The sequence below is a fragment of the Trachemys scripta genome, chromosome 5 (assembly GCF_013100865.1).
Source record: "Trachemys scripta elegans isolate TJP31775 chromosome 5, CAS_Tse_1.0, whole genome shotgun sequence".
Classification (NCBI taxonomy): domain Eukaryota; kingdom Metazoa; phylum Chordata; order Testudines; family Emydidae; genus Trachemys; species Trachemys scripta.
In genome coordinates, this window is record NC_048302.1 from 55,441,740 (window position 1) to 55,457,159 (window position 15,420).

The 15,420-nt window shown below is 40.7% G+C and overlaps 1 protein-coding gene and 1 long non-coding RNA gene across 5 annotated transcripts in view; one reads left to right on the plus strand and one right to left on the minus strand.

Moving 5' to 3' along the window:
* Positions 1 to 5,454, minus strand: part of NR3C2 (nuclear receptor subfamily 3 group C member 2) — a 263,120-nt gene extending 257,666 nt beyond the window's left edge. The window contains exon 1 of one of the 4 annotated variants that reach the window (XM_034772481.1): positions 4,556 to 5,454. Coding sequence is in view for 2 of the 4 variants with exons in the window: in XM_034772478.1 (XP_034628369.1) it covers positions 2,433 to 2,445 (13 nt within the window). In the remaining 2 variants the exon portion in view is untranslated. Of the gene's footprint in view, positions 1 to 2,301; positions 3,066 to 4,555 lie in introns of those variants that run through there. The other 3 variants (XM_034772478.1, XM_034772480.1, XM_034772479.1) reach the window with 3 other exon arrangements.
* Positions 4,890 to 15,078, plus strand: LOC117878328. Its single transcript, XR_004645959.1, has 3 exons — positions 4,890 to 4,973; positions 11,290 to 11,425; positions 14,983 to 15,078. It is a non-coding gene; the product is annotated as an uncharacterized LOC117878328 (long non-coding RNA).
* Positions 15,079 to 15,420: the final 342 nt, after the last annotated feature.

Sequence of the window (15,420 nt, forward strand, 5' to 3'; positions counted from 1 at the left end):
TTATTGCCACCAATAAGCGTTGCAGTGGGTACTAATGCTAAGAAGTCTATTTCGAATTGCTGATGGGATCAGGTTTTGGTTTGTTTGTTTGTATTTTTTAAAAGCAAAAATTGATAAAAGAATCCATTGACTTCCGTGTATGCACATCGGATCTATACCCCATGTACTGTACAGACATTTATTTTTACAAAGCTCTAAGAAGTTTTAGCCCAAAGTCTAATTCACAACTGCTGACAATGGAGGCAGGGACTGTATTTATGTTGGAAATTATACTTATGCATTTGCCATTTAATAATATTTATATTATGAACAAACTTGTTCCCCCAACCTCAAAAATGTACTTGAACATTAACATTTGTGACCTAAGTGTTTCACCTCCGAACATTCAACAGATGCAGTCCACATCTCCAGACAATCAGGCATAAAACCCATTTCTCAGCAACGGTCAAATAAAAATGAAATTATATGGTACCTGCAATCTCTGTACGGGGAAGATCACCTAAATATAAGAAAATCAGAACAAAATCCAGTTTTTTTTTTTATTCTAATATCTAAATCAGTGACTAACTTGGAAATAGGGCATATTTCTTTTTTGTTGTTGTTATTTGAGTTTTCTTTAAATATCATTCATCGGTGTGCCACTTTGATGACCTAGATGTAATACTACTCAGGAGATCCAAGTTTTATCCTCAGACCTGATTGTCCCAAGTCAGTGAAGTACCATTTACAAATGAAAGCAGATAGAAGGACTGGACTAATCAAAGTCTGACAGCTGCAAATCTTAAATGTAAAGTTAAGGACCTGGGACCATATTCTTCTGTCAATGACTCCCAGGCAATCACAGTTTCTTCAGCAGCATTGCACAGGGTAACAGAGCAGAAAATGGCTCACATTCTCCCCCCCCACTTTTTTTTGCAGAATTCCCAGTAATGGTAAAGGATGTCCCACATGCAAAACAAGGTAGTAAATGCCCCTTGAAGAGGAAAAAAATAGTGGAAATATTTATTTCTCCATTTGTCCTAAGACATAGAACATTACATGGGATTTTGTGTGTGCATGCATGCAGGGTGGGAGTGTGGCATATTCCTAGTTGCTGGATTGTTTTAAAAGCTCTACTTATAATTTTTCTATTTTTTATTTCTTCAAGTTATTTAATTTTTTATATAGGATTACAATAGTTTGAAAACATGGATTGAATTTATTTCCCTATTTGCATTCAGGATTAAAAATGAATTATTGCTAAGAAAAAATAGAACTATGTCATATTAAACAGATTTTTCTTTCATCTAATTCTTATTTGCTTTGCCTTGTGTGTTACTTATCAAAGATATCTTTGCTGAATTTAGAATTTTCCCCCTCAATACCCATCACCTCCTCTCACTTATCCTACAGTGATAGAATGCGTAATTTATGATTTCTTAATTATTTTCAAGACAACATTCTGTGATGGCATAAACTCAGAATTAAGACATCAGACTAGGATCATACAGCTAGAGAAAGCTTTATTATACAAATATGAATAATTACCAAGATAGCAAATGGAGTATGGAAAGTTATAAGTATCTTTCTTTATGTTTTAATGTGCTCTTTTTCTCACATCCTGCCCCCCTACTAAACAGTTTAGCTTTATATTTTCATGGGAAAATTAGATATTCTGTACTGGATTATAAAATATAGGCACAATTAGCTAAGTTTGAGAGACATACAATTCTAATTTACAGTATGAAAATGATTAAACTACAATACACAAATGGATCTGTACAGTACATCTGAATAAAAGGCCAAGAATGGAACATAAGGAATAGTCCTCTTTGACTAACCGTACAAAACAAAATGATGCCAGAGAAATCAAGGAAACATTGGGGATGTTTGTCACTGAAACCAAATAACCGTGAAACATAGCTAGCAAATATATATGAAACCACTTATTACAGACTGATGAACATTAAACAGATCACTGCATGTACTCAGTTTGACTTCTACCTAGATTTAAGACAGCTGATTTTATATTGGAAGTTGTTGAAACTAACTGACTTATTCCTAACAACAAACAATTATAAGTCTGAGCTGTGGATTTTCTTTTTAAAATGCAATAAACAAAACTTTGTGTGTGTGGGGGGGGAATCTCTCGGTGTGGGAAAGCTTGGGTACAAGACACTTGTAAATGTCCATATGCATTCCAAACACAAAGAGCCTAGACTTAAATCATAAAATAAAAACATGCAGCATCTCCGGCAATAAAAAGGGACATCTGAAGACCCATCTCCCCTTGCAAAAACAAAACAACGCGCAAAGCCCTACCTCCTTTGCAAAGTGGATACAACGACACCGAGCCATAAGAGGACAAGAACTGCCAGTGCTTCCCCCGGACACCTGCGCTGTCTGTCTCTACCTGTTGCTACAGTCCGCATTTCCATTAAAGTGTAACCCACCTAAATCCAACATCTAGGCCAGAAAATGCTGATGGTTTCACATTAGAACAAGAAATAATTATTCGCCAGCAGGTAAATCCGCTGGCTTCCCTCTTAACCTGAAGTTCGCTACGTCGCCCAGACACTGAGCAGGGCAGACGAAGGGGAAAAAAAAAAGGTGCCAAGTCCTTTTAAAAACATGTCACATGCTCAGATAAAGTTCAAGTTAATATCCCGCCCTTCGGTTGCCTCCACTGGCGGAGGGAAAGAGAAGAGACGCTCTATTGGGCTCCGGAGGGTTTCTCATTGGACGAAAGCCGTTTCAGTCAACGGGCGGGCGACATGACTGATACAAAGTTGCTGCGACACAGGCTGGAAAATGTATCTCGCCTTAAAGCCACAGAAGCTCGTTGAGAGAGCGCAGAGCCTGGGACAGAGCTACCTCTCCCAATGCAACGTGCAGCCCTCTAAACATCCCCTCTAGCCCAGTTCCCCAGCCAGAGTGGAGTCAGGACAGTGGCCCGCTGTTATCGACTGCAGGAGTTAAAAATCACCCCATTATAAACTAACGAGGGAAATACTTTTAAAAAGTGCCTTGAAATGAATCCAGAAGAAGGGAGGCCCCCTCCAAACGGAGTCTTGGCAGGGCTATGATAGAGAGCGTGCCATCCCCGCTGGCGTTTTTGTCCATTTCATTCCCCACCCCTTTGACTGACAGCAGGCTTGGGAGTGGGGGTGGTTCCTCTCCTCAGGTAGAGCCAGAAAACTAGGGTCTATAAAAAGGGAGCCTTTGTCCCCGCCCACCGCAGTCTCCTGGAGACAAAGTTAACTCCACCTGCGCCAAGGTGAGCAGCTTGGCTGGCCAGGGAGCAAATTTGGAAAGACGCAGCCTTTTCCTTTCTGTGCTTATAATCATCGCCTCTTACCCGTGCAGCAAGAGTATCACGTTTCCATTTCAATTTCCGTGTTTGAACAATACATGAATATGCATGTTATCGATGCGGTAATGATTTAAAACAGAGAAACTCACTAAGGTTCAAGGACTTGTCCTTTGCTTGCCTCTGGGTTTCATTTTATTGCGCCTAGTGTAGTCTTTGTAAATGCTGCGCACAGATTTTCTCTTTTCCTCCTTTTCAAGTGAGGGTAAATGATAAATGGGGGCAATAAAACTATTTTAAAACTCGAGACGCTGTCTGGAGCCTGAAGCATTTAATTTCACCCTCCTTGTTTGCTTGTTTCCAAAGTTTATAAATATTTTTGAAAGAAAAGAACACAATGTAAACTTTAAAATGATACATTCCTCAGTAGTTCTATGCCAACATCCTTTAACCCTGGGCTTCAAAATCAGCAATAATGACGGACACTCCTAAGCATCAATCAATTAAAATGTATGTTTCCCCTTCTCCAGATTTTGACACCAGCAGCAATGATGTAGAGAGCTTCTCTTTCTCGCCAGCTAAAACCTGACACAGACACTCCTCCCATCCAACCCTTGATCCTATTTCTCTCTATTTAATTCCCAGACAAGAATAAACTCCCTCACGCCCCGAGCAAATCCCATAAAATTAGAGGTACCCTGGGAAAAGGGGAAACCTGCAGAAGAATCGTACAATAAAAGAGGTTTAAGAATAGAGAAATATTTAAATATTCCGTGGAATTTATATTTTAGAAAGCTGGGGATTACGTTACATTTTTTTATCAGACGGGCGCAGTATTTACTTTAGGATTATTTTTTTAAAAGTCACGTGCCTTCCATGTTTTAATATTCTGCCAAAAATTGATCTCCACTTCCAGATCCAGCAGTAGACACGGGCCGAGGAATGAGCCAGGCTCCCAGACCCAGCAGAGCTACCCAGAGACACAGCTGCTAATGAGTTATTATTTAAGCAATAGACATGGGTGGTTTTTTTTTTAAACCTAAGTTTTAGCTGATTTTAATAGGATCGATCTTGACCTGGACACACAATCTTTCTGTTGAAAATCTCTGTAGACACAGTTATTAGTTCCCCCCTCTCAACACATTGCCCTCCAAACTAACATATCTGATCCTGGCTTTTTTGCTCTATTGCTTTTCCCCATAAAGAAACGCTCTCTACCCGCCCTTTCCCCCAGGACTCTGTGCAAAGTGATTTGACTGCACTCACCTTTTCTAGGACATGGTGGGGCGGCTGGAGGAGGCAAGACCCCCAGCTACTGCCAACAAGCCATCCAACAAGCAGCAATAGCAAGAATTAGGAGGAAACGAATGATGAAGATGCAACTGAAAATGCTCGAGGTGGTTTTAGTTATATCCTGGAAGAAGGGGGCTGTAACACTCTCACACACAAACCCCAGCGGCAGCAGTTCCTCTCTGACTCCAGCCCCACGGGGGGCTGCAGTACTGTAACAGCGGAGCTGGAAACAGTGAAGTCCACCCGGATCAGCTCCTCTCTGCTCTTGGTGACAGCTCCCACCATAGAGGGTTAGGTGGCGGGGCGGGTTCGCCCCTTGTGTCACACCCTCATCCGCTGCTGGAGGGGGGAGTCGGAGAAAGAGCCACCCTGAAAAAACTTGTCATTCCAGGTAAAACTCCCAGCGACGCCACCCAGGAAGAGGGAGGCGAGAGTAACACGGGGGTAAACTTTTTCCTCCCTTTTATGTTGACAATCCCTCTGTGCTTCCCCTCCTGCGTCCGTCCTCCTTCACCTTCCTTCTCCTGGCGCTGCTCCGCACTCCCCGTTTGGCTTCCCCGTGTTTTTCTCACGCACGGGAGGCTGCAGCTGGCTCTGGTTCCTGGTTTGTGGAGCTGCTGGAGGAGAGGGAGGGAGGGAGGAAGGAGGGAAGGAGGCAGGCCAGGGTGGCGGTGGGGGGAGGAGTATAGCTCCCTCCCTTCTCCCCAGGCGGAGCGTGTCTCTCGGCTCTGACAGCAGCAGTCTGAAGCGCTGGAGCCCACCCCCGCCTTCCCCGCGGCGGCGGCGGCAGGAGGAGCGAGCGCCGCAAGGACTTGGAGTCGTTGTGCTCCGGCTGGCCGCGCCGCGCGTTCGCCCAGACACCTAGCGGGGCGGGGGGAGGCGAGCGGAGCAGGCCCGGCCAGCGGGCAGGGCCACGCCGCAGCCGTCAGGCGGAGAGAAGCGCTTGCTGCTGCTGCCCGAGAATGGAGGGCAGGGGCGGCTGCTGCCAAGGCCAGGGCTCTGTGCGGTGACGCACGGCGGGAGCCACCTTCTGCCCTGGCTGGAAGGGCCGTGACGGGTTCGCGCTGGCCCGCGGCCATAGGGCTGGTGCTGCCCCGAGCGCGCATGGGGACTAGTCCTACCCTTGTTAAAGCCGGGCCGGGGGACACCTCCGCGGCTCCAGTGGGCGAGTGAAATCCGGCTCCGCTCTGACTGCGCTGAAATGATGAAAGTTAGCCTGGGGCTGACTCCGGGCCAGCCTGACACACAGCCCGGCTGGCTTTCTCCCCGCAGCTGTGCACTGATTAGCTTCAGGTGCTGGAGCCGGCCTTCGCCCTCCCTAGGGCGAATATCAGCTGCCTCCCACGAAGCCCTCTCTTTCCACCCCCAGCCTTGTGCCCACATAGCCTGGAAACCACTCAAAGAGAGCTTGTGGAACTAGGGATGCTGACACCCCCGCGCTTGAAGTTTGTTCAATGTCTCTGAGCACCCCCATTATGCAAATTGTTTCAGCACTCATGTGCTCAAACCAGTAATTGGGGTGAAAGCCTGTTAGGTTTTTTCCTACAATTCCCTCTTTCATAGTTACATCCCAGAGTTGGCCTCTGGGGTCCTGAAAACCCATAGCCCTAGCTGCTTGATTTTTCTTGGGGGGACACGACCCCAGCATCATCTCACAGTTGTAGAGGGAAGCTCTAGCCCAACACACAGGTGGTGCTAAAACCAGCACAAACTGCCTGCTGCTGAACCATCTCTGCTAAGCATCCAACCGTTGGCTGCAAGAGGAAGCTCAAGTGTGTGAGAACCAGCAAGGACTGAGTGCACAAAGGACTAATCCCAGCTCAGACTTTGACAACCACATTGCTCAGATGTCCCCCATCTTGAGGGCAGTCACTCATTTTAGATCCAGAGTTACCAATGAGATATACTAAAGTGAGGGTTGCAAATTTATGATTGAAAGTTATTTACGTCAGCATTGAAGAATTATGTAACTGAAGGTACAGAGTTATTTACAATAAACAAAAGAATTTCACAGCTTAAGTTTCCTGCATTCCACATTTGGGCTTTGGCTAGTTAAGATCGATGTTAGCCTCTGCTGAGTCACAAGGATCAATTTTGGCTCCCTAACTCCTGAGGTATTGAGCACCCATAGCTACCATGAACTTCAACAGGAGCTTTAGAAGGGCCATACTTGCACAATCAGGCCATTTATATAGGTACCTAAAGTTAGATGCTTAAATTTATACATGCACAAGTCTGAACATTTTTGCTTTAACCTCTGTGCCTCATTTTCCACATCTGTGAAATAGGGATGCTAATACCGCATATACTGCATGCGAGGGTGACAAGCAGTTAATAGGGGTAAAGTGTTACCCTTTGCCTTCATGACCCAGTCACACCTTTCAAACACAGAAAAACTTGTGTATTTAAAAATAACACTAAAGCTAATGACAATGACATTAATATTTCACTTACAGCTGGAATTTTAGAAGTTTGATTTTGTTTATTTTAAGATGTTAAATATATTCTAATTTTATTTTCTCAGTGAAAAATAAAGTCCGAAGAGGTGCCCGTGCCTTAAGGCCCTGACTCAGTAAGGTGCTTAAGAACATGCCCAACTTTATACACATTTATTTTAGAGTTCAGGGTTGTGATCATGATCCTGCAAAGACATGCAGGAGTAATTTTCCAGATGTCAGTTGACCCACAACACTACTCATAAAAGTAGTTATGCATGTGCATGAAACTAGGTAGCCATTGAGCCCCACTTTTTATTTCAGTTATTGTCTACTCTGTCCAAGCATCCATCTGAAGTTTATGATGAACTTGATAAATGTTAATGAGAGAAGCCTATGACAGTTGTAAGGCCAGAGTTTAGGATGACAGAATTCAATAGCACAATTACTGTTTTTTTTATTGAAAACCAATATTTCACTATGCCCCCACTAGCAGACTATATTTACCCATAATGTAGCTGAAAAAGGAGAAATGTTCTGATATGTATTTTAACAAAAAGTAGGAACCTTCTATTCTCTTCTTTCCTTGTGTGTCAAATCTGGTTTGGAATACAGATAATTTGTTTAAACAGAGCTACAAAGTATGGACTACAATTTGCAGTTCATAAGCAGGTAAAAACCTCTATTTAATCACTTAAGTAATCCTGCAAATCACAATAATGTGATTGTATACTACACAATTAATACTATCACTTGTATACTAATGACTCCCTTCTTTTGCATAAGTTTAACTTTTTTAAAGACTGAAGTTTGTTTGCAATTAAATTTTCTCTTCCATAATAAGAGTGTAAAAGAAAGAAAGCCCCTGACTGTTTTGTTTTGTTTTTTTTGGGGGGGGGGGTTTGATACATGATTGCACCTGTATTTTTTTAAAATCAGGTATTTTTTCATATTAGAAGATTTATCTTGTGTATTAATTGTGTGTTTTCCAGTATACTGTATGTAGTGATGGCAGCAGGAAGAATAAAGCACTCCTGGGGGAGGGGGAGAAGGTAGAGGATGCTCACAAGTTTTCCACAAATTCAAGGGAAACCCCACTTGTTTTCTGCTTGTGGCTCATAGGAGCATGTCACTTGTCAGTTGTTGGCACTATATGCATTTTAGCAGCATTTTAGCAGCTATAACTAGCAAAGATAACATTGAACAAGAAAATAGCATTATATTTTTTAATTTAAAGAGCCAAACTAGATCAAGAAATAAAATGCAATTTGGAATTTTTATCCAGTCAAAAAAAGATATAGAAAAAAAAAACACTTGTGACTATGTACACTAAAAACCAGGAGCTTAAAGACTATGGTGAAATTATAAATATGGAATTAGTAAAATTTTTAAAATGTAATTTAAAATGTGCATATAAATATGTAACCAACATTCAAAATTCTGTGATGGGCTCCCACAGCAATGTAGCAATAAGCAAACGCAGACCATCATCATAATTTTCCAAGGAGGTCAACAGCAGCAATGTGAACACCTTAGATGAGAAATTCTCTTCCCTTGCATTAGATGAGAGATCCACTCATGTCAGACACATGAGATTGAAAGCAGCAGACAGACAAGGGTTAGTCACGCTATAGCAGTTGTCATCTTTGTTCCCAAAGATGGGGTAAATGTGCTATGGCTAATGTATTGCCAAACAAATCACCACCAAAGCTCCGCAACTGTCACATTTCTTATCCACCAATGGTCTCTAAATTGGAAGTGTGTTTTTGGGAGCTACAGGAGTAATGGTGTAGTCTAAATTCAACCTACTGTACTTTTAAAAAGAAGAAAAAAGAAGGACCTGTGCCCTATTTTGAGAACTGAATAAAGCAGATGAAGTTTTGTGTTGGTTCCAGCTGAGGCAGCTGGACATTTCTCATTTCACTCTGTCTTGCTGAAAGACAAAAACAAACTCATGCCTCAAAAATATTATTCCTTTAACTGTATTTATTCACTATAGATCCAATTTCTATTGGCATAAGGCTCATGAGTTTGAGGTTTGTAATTGCTTAGTAGTTACCTTTTAGGGGGAAAAAAAAAGAGTTTGGCTTGATAGATTAAAGTTTACTTTCCCCTGTCAAATAGGTGCAGTCCTTTAGGAAGAGGGAAATACAAATCTTCCTGGTTAATTAATAAAATTCAAGTTCTTGATGCATGATCAAAATGTTTTGAAGTCTTTATGAGGAATAAAAACATGTAACACTTTCTGTATGATATGGTTATTTTCTACCAGATATTAATAATTAATCTGCAGTCTATTTTGAACAATTTTATACTAATTATAGATATATTTGAATGTTTTAGCTGAACAAGACATATTCCCTTTTACCTAGTTTATTTCTTCTCTTTTTTTAAATGCTCTTTAATGGCTCAGCCCATAGATGTGGTTGAACCACATCTAAGTATAGTACAATTTCATTGCTAATGCATGTTGACATTAGCAACCACATGCTTGTATGGAGGGCCAGGACATGCATTTTGAAAATACATGTTTCCAGCATATTTCAAGTCATGATTTTTACTGATCGTTTAGTTCCAAATGCAAGGAGCTATATATTTAAAATATTAGGTCTTATTGGCAATGGTAGGGTAGATGTAGCAGAAGTAATAAGACATGAAGAACTTTGTTTCTTGTAGCTTTAATATTGCCATATCAATTTATGTACCTTATTTTCAACTTCCAGTTTGTATACTACATACACTAATATTTGCAAGAAAGTGTAAATTATAAATACAAAAATGTAAAAAAATTAATAGAACACTGACTTAGTTCAGTATTAATTTCCAAACAAATTGTTGTGCAGCTAATTGAGTCTTAATATTTATCTACTGGCATTTTTATAGTATCAAATGTAACAGTAATCTGATTAAAGTTTTTTAGTAACTGCAATAGTACTGCACTTAAACACTATGCCTGAGTTTGTGGTGTAACAGTAAAAAAACAAAACAAACAAACAAACAAACAACCCAAAAACATTTTCCACCACATAATATATCAAATGCAAGTTAGAGGCATTTTAATCACTTCATAGGCTAGTAAATTTACTTGCTGTTCACAACTCTAGAGGAAGCACTCATTTGAGGAACAGAAATGTCATAATAATTTGGATAACAAGGTCAAGTCTAATTCAAGACTCTTGAAATCCAAGGAAAAGTTCTCTTTACAGTAGCATACTATATATACAATCTTACATTCCTTATGGTATGAGGAATTCATATCCATTTAAAATTCCAAAATTATATATGCAAAGATATTATATAAATATCAAAGTAAGGAACTGCATCACAGTAATATTGAGGCTTGAAGATCTTTTTCAAGAGTTAAGAATTTAGTTTTTGGAAGATAGAAAGCTAAGATAGAACCTGACTGAAGTGTAGTGTTCTACAGAGATACTTGATTAAAAGAACACTTTCTAGTTAAGGAAAAAAGTGATAACTTTAATGGAAGGTGAAGTGTGCCCTATGTTAAATGAGAGAGTCCCATTGACTTCAGGGGATTTTGGATCAGTCTGAGTTTTAAATATGCAATTCCTGTGTAGGTTGTGCCCTAGCAGGAGCAGCTCATGCAGTGTGCAGCCTACCATCACAACCCTGGCTGAAATGAAGGTCGTATCAAGTCCTAATGATATATTTAGCAGCTGTTCATTAGTTATTCAGCCTATATCAGGTATGAAGCCACTATGAAGACAATTGGCTATACCTGTACTCTTGGGACACACATAAACCAGCATAAGGGTCCAAACCAACATTACCGATCCAGAACATTATGTTGAATTTGGACACTCAGAGGTTCCAATGCTTTCTCTATTCTGCCCTCCTGCACCTTCCCACACAAAACAAGGTGGGTGTTTTGTTACAAGATAGAAACTGACAGATTAGAGGGGGGAAAGGGGAGAATATGCCAATTTATGAACTCCATTTTGGCTCTGTGAATGGCTTGTTATATTTCAACCTCCAGGGACTCTGAGCATTTATTTTATATTAGGAGCTTAGACACCTACTGGAAAAACTGTCTAAGAAGCTGTGACAGAGCAATCAAGAACCACCACCACATGATTCTACACCAGTGAAAATGGGTTTGCTACCAGCAGTTATTGAATTTGAATGTCTCTGTCTAGAAGTCTACAGGTGGCATGGGGGGGGGGGGGCGGCGGGAGAAAATGCCCAGTGGAAGCATAGAGACAAGAAACTTGTCAGAAATATGCTAAGATAAGGGATCTATTTCATTGTCAGAAACAGAAGACCAGTCTGGAGAGAATGGAGGGACTGTGCATCCCCCAAGGATGTGACCAAACCCAGGGATGTGATATCAGACTATGGGGATTGCATTCAGGAGTTGGCACTTTCAAGAGTACAGAAAAGAATTAAAGTGAGTAAGAATTGCTACGTTGTTTTTTCCTTGCTTTACTGCCACATTGTCCCCAAATGGTGGGTAACTAAAAAGCCAGTGCTTCCATAGCCAGGTGGGGAAAGAACATGTCTAAATAAGTGTGTGTAGGGGGGTATGTGTGGGGTTAGGACAGCAGAGGTCAGGGTCTAGGCACCAAAACTGGGGGGAAGGGGGATGGTGTCCCACTGCCAAAGAAGTGAGAGAGATGGGAGCATGCTTGAGACCCACAACTAGGAACCATGACCTGTCATTTCCCAGAGCCAGGGTGTCTGTAATCCAGACATTAAAACAAAAACAAAAAACCATGGGATAATGAAGTGACTGGATGCAATCACAACAGACTGGAGTCCATTCAGGGACATGAATGAAGTCACCTCCAGGTTCTGTTGTGAACCCACAAGAAATGCATCCTCATCAGGTGCAGATAGCATCTGCCCTAAAGGAAATCTAGGATAGCTTGATAAGCAATAGAAGAATTGTCCAATTTGTATGTGGCTAGAAGGGAGGAAATCAGGGACATGCCAGGAAGGGGGGGGAGAGATTGTCTGAAGCAGGAAAGTTGGAGTCTTGTCACTGGTATAAGGATTAATAAATGCATTGGCATTTTAAGAATCACACTACTGCATGACCATGCTAGTCTGGTTATTAATTCCTCATGGATAGTGAGAAGTACATAGCTGGTTTTATCATGAAAGTTAAGATTTAAAACAAACAAACAAAAAACAAAAACAAAACAATACTAGCACCACCACACACGCACAGTTCGAGCAGAGTAGAATGGATTCTGCATCCTAAACTATGCTGTCATTCCAGATCACTCCCCATTAAGATGAGCTACCATGTTAGATGGGGAACACCCTCCAGCATGCCCTGAAGACCTTAGATATACATAACATGCAACCCCTACACTCATCCCCCATACCAGTTATTGCCAACTACTCGCCTTCATACCCATGTCTGCTCACATGTATTTAAAAAAAAAAAAGAAAAGAGCATGATGGGAGAAGGAAGTGACAGAAATGGGATTATTGTCACTAGGTCCTACTAGTAGCTATGCTTTTAGTGGCTCAAGGTGTATACTGATATGCCCACTTGCCAGCAGTAAACAGGCTGTTCCAGACAATTTGACCTGAGCTTGATTGTGTGATTAAGTGTATTTGATTGTTGTATGGGGAAAGCAAGCAGCTCATGCTTCCCTCAGTGTGTTATTCATGTATATTTTCAGTTTTTTTACCTCTATGGACTAGTCACAGCTATTCCAGGATCAAACTGCATTACATAGCTGTGCCTTGTCAGATAAGTCACAGCAGCCCAGAGCCTCAAAGCATTTGGTGCCTAACTCCACTATGACCCTTGTTTTCTGTTCCCATACAGAGGAGGGTGTACATGCACATTTGAAGTTTGGCTTCTGCCCCTACCATACTTGCATATACAACTTTGAGATCTGCTTTTCATGACCGATTTTGACAGTAGGATCCAGGTTACTCAAGTGTTCCTGGAAAGTAAACACAAAGAGGGAAAATGAACATGGCTATTTGCAGTCCATTTAAAAATTCAGATCTGTACAAATATTCCATATATGTAAATGTATTCATATTCAATATGTAAATGTATACATATTCAATATGTAAATGTAATATTTAACTTATTCAGCATTATTTTCCCAGCAGTGACTGGAAGTTAGCAACTGTGCACCAAATGTAGAAATATTGCCATATTATTTATCAGCAGAAGCAATAGTGTAACTGATACTGCACAATGCCAATGAGAGTTTGACAATGAAGAAGATAGTGGTTAATTTCTTAGGGTAAGAATACAAGAATAAAAGCCAAAAAAGTAAATAGTGGACATCTGCTTCAGACTATTAGGACATGAAGGAAAGAAAGATTCTTGGACCAGTTTTCCAGTACTTGAAGCCTCAAGATACTATGTTTGTGGCAGATTATTTGAGTCAAGATTGGTAGGACAAGGAATCACTAGAATTTCTGTTTTATGCAGAGAAAAAAAAGTATGAACCAAAAGCAGAGAAGTCATTCTTAATTTACATTTTACTGATAAAGATGAGAATACTAGTGAAGCAGGCTACAGTATCATGACCACAAAAGTACTTTAACATTGCAAGGAATAGGTTCAGAATAAAAGGTATTACATTTCAAGAAAGCGGATTTTGGAAAGTTAATTCTTACAAGATGCAACAGGAGGAACTATTAGAATCCATCAGTGTGACAGAATGCTTGAGGATTCTAAAAGCTACTATAATTAGAGCACACAGCACTTCCTGGAAAAAATAATAATCGGGAACCAAAAGAATGGCTTGTGACTTCATTAAAGAGAACTCAGATTGAAGTGAGCTGGACTAGAACCCTGTAGTGGAAATGGAAGAGCGTAGTGGCAACCAAACAAGTTGGGAGGAAATAGCTCTGTGGCATCAGAAGAACACAGTGTGTTAGGCTAACCCAATAAGATAAAAAGGTACTTTTACAAAAGAGACTATAGGAAAAAGTAGCAGATAATAATTGAGGGAGATTTTGAAATTAATGATGCCAACCTTTAGAAGAGACTAAATGCCTTTTTAAAGTCTGTCTTTGGCAAGAAAAGTGAAGTGGAGAAGTTGGGAGAATTACGATATAAAACCCTGGTAAGGCAGCTACAAAAAAGATGTTCATGACTCTTCCTCCTCCCCCCAGCCCTTCCCAGAACAAACAGCAGTTCTGCCCTGAAATGCTGTTGATACTGATGCAGCTGTAATAGGCGAGAGCCAGCCTCACAGATACACTGTGCTGGCTCTAGAACTCTTGCCATCTTGTTCCTAGGTAACATAGCCCCTATTATGGGAGGGAATTGGTGGCTTCTTTGAGGCTATACGTTTATGGAGGAGGATCAGGCCGGGGGAGAAGAGCACTCCTTAATCTGTTCCAGGGTCCTGGTAGTTTAGCTTTAACTATACAGTACTAAAAATGCACTATGTGTAACTGTCCTTAGAAGTCATTCCATACATAGTATGCATAAAACATCATTGTAGTAAACTGTGTTGTCCCTTTCCTATGACGATTATTGCATTTTAATTTATCATTTCATAAGTAAGCAGGCAAATTGGACAGACTTGATTTAAAATGTCTGTCCAGAATTTAAAATGGTTCTTCACCCAATTTCTAGAGGGCCAGTGTTCCTCAAATAAAAGGAGAGAGTACAGCTCCCCAGATCTCCTTTTAGTTGTCTATCTTGAAGCTGAAACTTGTGACCCAGCCTAATGATACAGGTTGATTATTCAGACACTGAGAAAGGTTTCAAAATTCACTAGTGTTAAAGAAATATGAATTATAACTGCAGCCACTCAACTGGAAAATATAATAGTTTCTATGGAGTTTGGTTTTGTTCCATTGCACATTATGCCAGGTGTTCTAGTAATCGAGAATACAATAGTTAATATTTTATAAACATAGAGCAATGGACATTTCATCTTAAAAAAACAAGCCACTATATATTTGTTTTTCTTTATATACATTTGCACTAACAAGCCACTGTGATGGTTACAGGGAAAGGATTAAGTATCTTCAAGAGGCAAACTGAAGACTCATTCTTTTAAAGTTGGAGGTCATCTGCAGTTTGTGGGGAAAACAAGTAAGGGGCTGTTTCAGGTGAGTAAAGGAAGGAAGAGGTTGTTTGGAATATGTGGGATGACACTTCTTTATTTTAGGAGGATCCATGTTAGATTAAGAAGCAGAAAAGATTGCTTCAGTGAACCCAGGAAAGCAGACTATGAGCATGATCCTGTGGGAGCATCAAATAGTATAATGGATGATACTTATTGGAAATTAAAATGAGATTTGACAGCTGAGACCCCCTAATAAAAATAAAGCTATGCTTCTTTGGACTACACAGATTACTTAAATATGTAGGAATCTTTTAGTCAGGCTGTACAGTATTAGAGATGGGAATGTCCCCCACCCCCAAAAATCAAGACAATCACTAAA